The sequence below is a fragment of the Orycteropus afer genome, unplaced genomic scaffold, assembly GCF_000298275.1.
Source record: "Orycteropus afer afer isolate SDZICR_OR568_19922 unplaced genomic scaffold, OryAfe1.0 scaffold00246, whole genome shotgun sequence".
Classification (NCBI taxonomy): domain Eukaryota; kingdom Metazoa; phylum Chordata; class Mammalia; order Tubulidentata; family Orycteropodidae; genus Orycteropus; species Orycteropus afer.
The window spans coordinates 5,325,485-5,336,373 of NW_006921833.1; the positions used below are offsets into that span (position 1 = coordinate 5,325,485).

Here is a 10,889-nt window from a genome sequence, read left to right on the forward strand (position 1 = left end):
GGAATGCAAGAAACAAATGTGCCCAATTCTGAATTTTTGCCAAGAGCTGAGATCCATAGTAACCAATTACTAACTGTCAGAGCCAAGACTTAAACTGTATCCAAGAAGCTAGGATGTTGGCTCTGTGTTCTGATTTACAGAAACAGAAATTTATTGATTGAGAAAACAAGATATATAACAAGGAGCTTATTCAAAATCACTCCATTTCACACACTTAATGCTTATGTAAAAATGCTGACTTCCAAATATTTTTAATTTTTAAATAGGTATTTCATATCAGGTATTAACTTTGGATGAAATTTCCCTTTTCACCTCTTTGTCACAGACTCAAGATGTATTAACTAAATGTCCCCCAACACACACACATATACACACACAACATAAATGGTGACACACATATAAAGCATTTTCCTGAGAAGATACGAGACAAGTTTGTATGAAGGGCTCAGACAACCTACAATAAAGCAAAAGGTCCCAAAATGGAAGGTTTTTGTGGTCATTGTTGTTGTTGCTTTGTTTTGTTTCTATGCAAAATATACCTGGCAGGGGAACAGTCAAGAACTAACTCTTAGATCATAAAATAGATTGCATTTATCTGCCTCTGAGCTATGTAAAGCCTTAAGAGTGTATGATTCCATGAGTTGATTTTTCCAGTGACTGCTCCCAGAAAAAAGCTGCTCTGCAGGAGGAAGAGGGACCGTTTGGGTAGTTGTACTTATTCTTTCAGGTCACATTATCAGTTGCCACCGAGTTGATTCTAATTCAAGGTGACCCCATGTGTGTCAGGGTAGAACTGTGCTTCATGCGGTTTTCAGTGGCTGATTTTTTTGGAAGTAGATCACCAGGCCTTTCTTCTGAGGTGCCTGTGGGTAGACTCGAACCACCAACTTTTCAGTTAGCAGTCGATCACATTAACTCTTTGCACCACCTAGGGACTCCCTAGGTAACTAAACCAAACCAAACCAAACTCACTGTCATGGAGTCAGATCCGACTCATAGTGACCCCTCCTTGGGTTTCCAAGGCAGTATCACTATGGAAGTAGATTGCCTAGTCTTCCTTCCAAGGAGTGGCTGGTGGGTTTGAACCACAAGCCTTCTGGTTAGCAGTCAAGTGCCTTAGGCACTATGCCATGACTGGTTCTTGAATATCAGTCATGAGAATGTACCCTTCAGCTATGCCTGTAACCTAAAGATGATGGGCCATTCACAAATCTCTACCAAACTGACAAGCCATAAAGTCACCTAGAACATTGGAAGACAGATGGTTTGTTTTGTGATTCTTTTAAATGAAATATTTTTCATTACTTTATGGAGCACAGTTCTACTCTGACACACATGGGGTTATCATGAGTTGGAATCAAGGCTTTGATTTCTGGACCAGTCACGGCCAATGAAATGAAACTAGAATGGACCTGAATTTGTAAAATATGAATGAACTGTCATGATAACCGACTTATTCATTGCAAATACCTATTGAAGCGAGAATGGCCAAACTCTGTCTCATCTACTTTGGTCATGTTGTAAGAAGGGACCATTCCCTGGAGAAGAATATCATGTTTGGCAAAGTGGAGGGATAACAAAAGAGGGGAAGGCCCTCAATGAGATGGATTGACACTGTGGCTGCAACAATGGGCTCAGGTATAGCAAGGATTATGGGGCTGGCACAGGACTGGGCAGTGTTTCATTCTGCTGTACATGAGGTTGCTATGAGTTGGAGACAACTTTATGGCAACTAACAATGGCAACAACCACAGTCATGATAACCAATATGGGAAAAATTACAGGTCCATGTCCTGCTAGAAACTTAATCTCCCCTTAGAAAATAAGGGCAGCATGCATGTTGTATAGCAACCAAATCTCTTGACCGGTAGTGTAGGAAGCAACAGTGCCCCACTCAAAGATGGTGGCCAACTGCACTGTTATGAATGTGCATAGCTCTTCACAGTCCTGCCAATAATCCAATCTCCTGCATCAAGCTCCTGAAAAGGCTTATTGTGCCTCTTCCAAGTCTCCCATTCCAGGGCTTCGACCCATAATTTTTCCATTCCAGTTATGGTCCCGCTTCACCCAAATTTGGAAATTCGGGTCTGTTTCAATTTCACTTCAGCAACTATGACTAAACTGACTTAAAGCCCTGCTCAGAATCAACTCCTTGGCAATTCCCCCTCCCCCCCATATTTTAGAAACTACTTACCATACTTATAAAACACACTCTTGTTCTGTGTTTCTTTCTGCATATACATTAGTTTTCTTTGGGTCATTCGCAAGCTCCTCAACATTCACTCCTGTCCTCCATCAGAGAACTTATAACATAAAAAAAAATGCACACTGAAAGAATGGATGGTGGGACAATCACTATGGAAAATGGTATGCTCCTTCTTTAAAAAGCTAGAAATAGAAATACCATATGATCCAATAATTCCACACCTAGAGGAATAAGATTTATGACACAAATAGACATATGCATACACATATTCATTGCAGCATTATTCACAATAGCAAAAAGATGGAAACAACCAAAGTGTTCATCAATAGATGAATGGATAAACAAATTGTAGTACATACATATAATGGAATAGTATGCAATGATAAACAATAATGATGATATGTGAAACATCTCATAACATGGATGAACCTGGAGGACATTATGCTGAGTGAAATAAGTCAACCACAAAAGGTCAAATACTGTATGACACCCCTGTCATAAAAAGGCAAAAACAGATTTACACATAGAAAGATAATAAATTTACACATAGAAAGAAGCATTCTTTGATGGTTACCAGGAATGAGAGGGTGAGAGAAGGAGACTTACTATGTAGACAGTAGGCATGTGTTAATTTGGGTGAAGGAAAAGACAATACACAATATGGGCAGAGTCAGCACAATGTGACCAAGGCAAAGGAGTGTGAGGAGAGGTATGCAAGAATAAAAGGCAATTACAGTAAAATCTATAATATACACAATCCTGCAACAACAGTAACAACAAACAATAATTTGTGAATGTATACAAAGCTAGAGATGTATGTTAAATAGATATGGGAGGCTGTATGGAGTATACATGCATTCATATATAGTTATGGTTGTGGATATTTCTACATACCTATTTGTGTTACATGTATATCCATATATATATAATAGAGCACATAGGGGACACAGTTATGGAAACTTCTTAGACATAACCAACAGGAATGTGCTATAGGGCAGGAAATCTAAGAACCATACTCTCAGGGAACATCTAGGTTAACTGGCACAACATAGATCATAAAGATAATGTTCTACATCCTACTATGATGAGTAGCATCTGGGGTCTTAAAAGCTTGCAAGCGACTATCAAAGACACTATTGGTCTTTTCCTGTCTGGAGCAAAGGAGAATGAAGAAAACCAAAGACTCAAGGAATCAATTAGTCCAAAGGAATAATGGCCCATATGAACCACAACCTCTTAACCTGAGACTAGAATTAGATGGTGCCCCCGGCTACACTACTGTCTGTTCTGACTAGGAACACAACAGAAGGTCCTGGTTAGAGAGGGTGAAAAATGTAGAACAAAATTCAAATTCATAAAAAAGACCAGACATACTGGTCTGACAGAGACTGGAGGAACCCCTGAGACTATTGCCCTAAGACAACCTTCTAACATGGAACTGAAGCCACTCCTGGAGGCCACCTTTCAGCCAAATAATAGACTTTCCAATACAATAAACAACACCTAGGTGGTGTAGTGCCTAAGGCATCTGACTGCTAACGAGAAGGCTGGCGGTTCAAACTCACCAGCCACTCCTTGGAAGGAAGGTTGGGCAATCTACTTCCATAGTGATACTGCCTCAGAAACCCAAGTAGGGGTCGCTATGAGTCAGATTCGACTTGACGGCAGTGAGAGTTTTGAGGAGGGATGAGATCCTTAGAACAATCAATAATAAGAGACCAAAGCGGCAACGTCTGCCCAACAGCAAAGATGAGAAGGTAGGGAGGGGCAGGGGAACCAAATGAAAAGAAACAGGGAACCCAGAGTGGAAATAGGGAGAGTGCTGACATATTGCTGGGACCATAATCAATGTCACAGAACAATTTGTATATGAACTACTGAATGGAAAACTAATTTGCTGTGTAAATTTTCACTATGTAAATTTCCACTCATAACAAAAAATCATAAAATATATTGCATTTATCCAAGATTTAACTATACGCCGATGGATTGAAATAAAATGGATTGAAATAAAATGTTGGGAGAAAAAAAAAAAAAGAATGGATGGAGGCTAGTCAGAGAAGACTCAAAATTCTTTTACTTATCTGTAAGCAAGTAGGGATGCAACATAACTTCTTTTCGGTGTGTAAGAGCTCCCAACATGTTCATCAATAGCAGAAAAACATGTAATGCTCTGATGGAAAGCTCTGAGATTCCATTGAGAGCCTTCCATCAGAAAGCATTGCAGTGAGTCAGAAAATCATGCTTCTGGGCCACTATAAATCTGTTACTACAAAGTACACTTGAAATTTTAAATGCATACAAATGCAGAGGTTCAAGAAATTTCAAAAACAAACTTTAGGAAGCTGAAGGCTGTGAACTTCCCTGCTCACTTAATCCATGCTTTATTTTGCATTCCTCGCAGGTGAGCAGGCAGTGCCTGGAACAGAAACAAAAACAGATCACGGTTTGTAAGTTGACACTAGAAGCTCTGGTCTCAACACAATATTATTTCAAGACATTGTGTCTGCTAATGTCCACTAGTGTAACTTTTACAGGGGTAACAGGAGCTGTTTCTAGGTTTTAACCCGCCCAGATTTTCATTAAAAAAATAAATAAATAAAAGCTAACAATGACCTTCATTGAAACAGATGGTCGTTATTCTGATCTGGGTTACACAGAGGTTGAATATGTTGACACTTTAAATATTTGAATAATTTCTACTCATAACACAAAACGTCATAAACTACATTGCATTTATCCAGGATTCAACTATATGCCTCTGGATTGAAAAAAGTCCCCGGGTGGTGCAAATCGCTGAGCGCTCAACAACTAAAAGAAAGCTTGGTGGTTTGAATCTGCCCAGAGGCAACTCAGAAGACAAGCCTGGTGATCTACTGCTGCAAGATCACAGCTTTGAAAACCCTGTGGAGTGGTTCTCCTCAGCACACACGGGCTTGCCACCAGTTGGAATTGCCTTGATAGCAACGAACAATAACAACTAAGGGCTGATGTTTGGCTGTACATTTACATGAATGCACATGCACACACACATTTTTTTTTTAATGAAAAGAAATATTTTAATGACATTTCCCAAATTCTTGGTTCATATCAATTTCCTCAGGCTCTAATGCAGTACCAAGGAAACTGCATGGCTTGTCATTAAATATTATTAACGTATATGGAATAAATGTCCTCAAGGCCTTCCCAGCATGAAAGTCTTAAAATCTAACAAATTGAAATGAAAACAAAACAAAACCAAACCCAGAAACACTGATTGAGCATCAACTACTGTGAAGAATTTGCAACCAAAAGCTTTTAATGGAGCAGGATAGTGATGGGATAAGATCTGCATGGTAGAATGATCAATCTGACTTGGGTGAGAAGAATTACAGAGAAGGCAGAAAGACTAGAAGCTGCTCGTGCAAGTCGCTGGAGTGATGAACGCCTCTCTCCTTCCTTTATCACTTATTTCACCCCCATTGCTTTGAGAATGATGTCAAAATTCTTAGCATGGTATAAATTCCTTCAGCAACTGACCTCTGCCTGCCTGGCCTTCCAGCTTTTCCTCTGCCACACCCCAGTAGCTCTCTAGGCTCCAGCCATGGGATCTACTTGTGACTCCTTTAGTAAGTAAACATTTCCCCTCTGTACATGCTACTCCTGGCCTGGAATCTCCTTCTTCAGCCTTGTTATAACCCCCCGGGCCTTTGAAGATTCCAGTGAAGCATCAGCACATCCTCCAAGAAGTCTTCCCTGATATCCCATCCTCACCCCTCTCCTCTACCTCAATTAAATGCACTGTTTTTCTCTTAACTAGAAAACCAAATAGCTTTTTGAGATGTTCTGGTAATAGTTCTTCACATAGACCTTAGCAACTGGTTACCAGCTACTCATGCAAGCCCACTTCTGAAGCTTACAGTGGGGCTGCTGTGGTTAGAAGTGGGTAAACTGAAATGGAATCAGAATTCAGAGCTTAAAGGGGCCTCAGAAAAAATTCCTTCAACCACCTCCTTTTATATATTAGCGCCAGACAATGACTGTTGTTAGAAAAATGTAGATTTAGATTTCAGTCTTGTGTTCATCATTTTTCTGGTTAATTGCAAAATAAACACATGTAATTAAACAGTAAGAGGAAGCAGTCAGCAAATTTCTTTCCTTTGCTCGTTTTTTTTTTTTTTCCCCCACTGTCTCCACACAGATGAGCATCATGTGACCATTTATTCCTCAGCAAGCTTCCCCCGAAAACAAAACATTACAAGGGTGGGCTGAATTTTGTGCTATCTGTAAATATAGAATGAATGACTTTGTAGTGGCCTTGATGGTATAATGGAAAGAGCATGGGCTTAGAAAACAAATGGGCTGAGATTAGAGTCCCCTTTCTACCTCCTAAGGAGCACTGGTAGTGCAGTGGTTAAGTAACAGACTGCTAACTGAAAGGTCAGTGGTTCAAACCCACTACAAAAATTTGGCAATCTGCTTCCATAAAGATTACAGCCTTGGAAAACCTATGGGGTGGTTTTACCCTGTCCAACAGGGTTGCTAAGAATCTGAAATGACTTGACGGCAACGGGTTTTCTTCTACCTCCTCCAAACTATGTGACCTTCAAAATCTCTGCAACTTGCTGGGCCAGAGTTTAATGGTGATCAAAATTGTATCTCACCAGGAAGACACAATGTTTAAGGTTCTCTCCATCTCTACAGGCCCAGGGAACACAGCTTTCCGAAGCCATACAATGAATAAAAGAACTTGAGTATCCTGACTTTGAGTCCATTGTTGTTTTCTTCATATTGTATTGTTGTTGTTGTGTGCCATTGAGTCAATACGGTAATCCTGTAAGACAGAGCAGAACTGCCCCATAGGAGCTCTGGTAGCATAGTGCCTAAGGCACTTGACTGCTCACCAGAAGGCTGGCGGTTCAAACCCACCAGCCACTCCTCGGAAGGAAGGTTGGGCAATCCTACTTCCGTAGTGATACTGCCTGGGAAACCTAAGGAGGGGTCGCTATGAGTCAGGGCCAACTTGACGACAAACAACAACAACAACAATAGGCTGTAATCTTTACGGAAGCAGATTGACTAGTCTTTTCTCTCACAGACCTGCTGGTGAATTTAAGCTACTGTTCTTTAGGTTAGCAGCCGAGCACTTGATGATTGTGCCATCAGAGCTCCTTCATGTACAGACTCTCAAATGGAATCCACTGTGACAAATGAGGAGTCTTTAGAGAACTGTGTCCCCAGCTATAGTCTATAATGTTGTTGTTTTGGGGTGCTGTCAAATCGATTCTGACTCAAAGTCACTAACCCCATATGAAAAAGTAGAGCTGTCCCATAGGGTTTTCTAAAGCGTAATCTTTTCAGGAGCACATCACCAGGTCTTTGGAGGACACAGGTCTTTGGCTGCTTGGGGTGCTTGATGCCTTTTTAACAGCTCCCCGCAAAACAAACACTAACTGCTACTTTCACTTTTCACCTTTTTTTTCTTTTTTTTTGGTAAAAGTGAAATCCTCTTCAGATTGTGAAAACAGGCACTTAATAGAAAAACAAACAAACTCACTGCCATGAGTCTATTCCGACTTATAGCAACCCCCATCAGGTTTCTGAGGTGGTAAATCTTTACAGAAGTAGATTGCCCCATCTTTCTTCCGTGGAACGGTTGGTGGGTTTGAACCACCAATGTTCTGGTTAGCAGTTAAATGCCTTAGGCAGAAAAGTGAAGTGGCATAAAGTAAACTTTCGAGAAGCAGGGGATACTTGTACTGTAGTTGAAATAGCTAATGTTAACTTAGCACTTACTGAGTATCATGAATAATCATTTTTATTCTTTACAACATCCCATGGAAACAATTCTGATTATCATTTAATACCAATGAGAAAGCCAAAGATTAGAGAGTTTAAGAAACTTATCCAAGATCACACAGTTTAATACGGGATTGAACTGGTTTCTAACCCAGGCAGTCTATCAGCAGAGGTCAGGCTGCTAACTCCAAAGTCTTATTGCTTATATTCACTTTTGAGAATCACAGTACAGATGAACATATGAAAGGGCCTGAGAAGTCCTGCAGTAAAGAATCTGTTTAAATTTCATGTAGTCTCATGATGGTAGGAGCCATGTCTGCTAATTAAGGTATAGTTTAGAGACTTTCAAAATGCCTTGAACATTTTAGATCTCATTAAATGCTTATTGTGCAAATGAATTATTAGGTGATTAAGATAAATATTAATAACATATTGAAAATGGGTGGCAACAACTCAAAATTTAAAGGTTAAATAGCTTTCTTTAACATCGATTTTAAAAAACTTTAATATTATAAATGGTGGATGAGCTTTCATTTAATTTTTTATAATTATCTTCATTTATAATCCATCAATAAAAAAGATTACAAACCTGTTATGCCCTGGACCAAAACCAGCCCCACGGAGCTGATCTTCAAAGGAATGGAATTTACTCTGGCATACTCCTATGTATGATGCCTTTCCAAGTCCAAATCCCAGGATACCAGCAACTGTAAAAGCAGGTTAGGAAAAACGGATCATTTAAAAGTTCAGAACCTTCTCTATTAATCCTCTTCTAGCATTATTTATTTATTTTTATTAACAGTTATTGTTGTTGTTGTTATTTGCCGTGGAGTCAGACCTGACCCATAGCGACCCCTCCTTGGGTTTCCGAGGCAGTATCACTATGGAAGTAGACTGCCCAACCTTCATTCTGAGGAGTGACTGGTGGGTTTGAACCGCCAGCCTTCTGGTTAGCAGTCAAGTACCTTAGGCACGATGCTACCAGAGCTCCTTTTATTAACAGTATTAATTTTAATTTTAAAGCAGGATAAATCAATGAACAAAAACACTGAGAATGAGTCTCCTTACTTAAAAAGCAAGACTGTCAGTTGGGGACTTTCTGATCTCCTCAGATTTGAATTGGGGATAGAGAAGTCAGGATGAAGCAAGCAAAGGTGCTGTCCCAGAGATAGACAATCTGAGGGCCTCAGCTGGTAACCAAATGGCTGAGCCTGTTAGGAGAGAGGAGGTGGAGTCTGGGTTGTGGCTATTGGCAGCCTCCTATACACTGGGTAGGAAAGCCCCTTAATTCCATCTATGGACCCAGAGCAGGGCACTTCAGGGAATAGAAGTCACAAGGGAGAGGGGGGCCTGGAGAGGGGACCTTCCTATGGTGGACCAGTCCAGTTGCCATCGAGGTGATTCCAACTCACGGTGACCCTATGTGTGTCAGAATAGCACTCTGCTTGGTAGGACTTTCGATGGCTAGTTTTGGAAGTAGGTCACTAGGCCTTTCTTTTGAAGATCTCTGGGTAGACTTGAACCCCCAACCTTTTGGAGGTTAGCAGCCAAATGCATTAACCATTTGCATGACCCAGAGATTCCTCCTACGGTGTAGCATGGAAGAAATCTATACCCTGTGGCTCCCGCTAGGAACAAGGTTTCAGACTGTAAACTGAAATGCATCCTCTCTGTACATTAAAAGACTTTGTATACCAACTGGAAAAAGATGAAACCTCAAGTTTATGGTAAATTTATTACCGGAAAGTTGCTGACTTTTACAATTACCCATTTTTTTATGAACACTGTAAAACATATTTCAAAAAGACTGGCCAAGAGAAGAAAATTAAAACCACTAATGGATCTATCCTTCAGAGGCCCTGCTGTTGACATCTGGTTGTATATCCTGCTAGTTCCTCCTAGTCCAGGCTTCAAACAGAACTGTCTAAGGCCCCCACCCTTGCTGGTGAGCTTTGTATCGGAAAGTGTTGAACAAAGTAAGAAATACAAAGTGGCAAAAACAGAGACTAAATTTTCAGAGGCGATACAGGCAGTTTAATTAGCTTAGGAGATTCATACCTCCAGTTGCTATAAATATCTTTTTTCCAACATCAAATCTATTTTTTTCCTTTCATGTCTATGACTTACGTGCAACTTTAGGCAATGATCCAAATCTTGGATTAGATGCTAAATAACCTAAGGAATAATATATAAATATATTATTATTTCATTATGTAACTTTTTATATTTATAAAGAAACCTTCAAAATTTAAGACATAAAATTTTGAAAATGTACAAAATTAATCTGATGAGATGACATTTTATTTTAGAAAGTTATGGGCTTAATTCTTGAGCCAAATTGCCATTTTAGGCAAGTAGTACATCCACTGCCATTGAGTTGGATCCGACTCATAGTGACTTCTCCTTGGGTTTCCAAGGCAGTATCACTATGGAAGTAGATTGCCTAGTCTTCCTTCCAAGGAGTGGCTGGTGGGTTTGAACCTCCAGCCTTCTGATTAATTTGTAGAAAGCAAATATGAAAGACAATTCAAGATTGATTTAAAGATATCACAGTGGTGCTAACAGCTGAGTTCAAAGCAACTAGTCATCACCACCCTCCTACCCTTATCTTGATAATTAAAAAAAAAACAAACTCACTGCCATTGAGTTGATTCTGACTCACAGCGACCCCCATTGGGTTTCTGAGGTGTTATAAATCTTAACAGAAGTAGATTGCCTGGTCTTCTTTCCATATCTCAATATAGAGAGCTTAAATGTAGAGATTCACAGTACATACATATCAATCATAATTTTTAAATGAAAACATTACAACTTGTGGTAGTTAGAATGATGCCTCACTCCCCAAAGATATCCATGACCTGTTGCTCAGAATCTGAATCAATGGATGATTAAGATAGCAGGTGGA

General features: G+C 39.9%; 1 protein-coding gene across 1 annotated transcript in view; it reads right to left on the reverse strand.

Annotated features, from left to right (window-relative positions):
- Nucleotides 1–4,543: 4,543 nt before the first annotated feature.
- The window catches only part of OCIAD2 (OCIA domain containing 2), a 28,265-nt gene continuing 21,919 nt past the window's right edge, over nt 4,544–10,889 (reverse strand). The window contains exons 4-6 of the mRNA XM_007949441.2: nt 10,112–10,159; nt 8,574–8,691; nt 4,544–4,625 (exon numbers count right to left, since the gene is read on the reverse strand). Of these exons, the coding sequence (XP_007947632.1) occupies nt 4,544–4,625; nt 8,574–8,691; nt 10,112–10,159 (248 nt within the window). The remainder of the gene's footprint in view (nt 4,626–8,573; nt 8,692–10,111; nt 10,160–10,889) is intronic.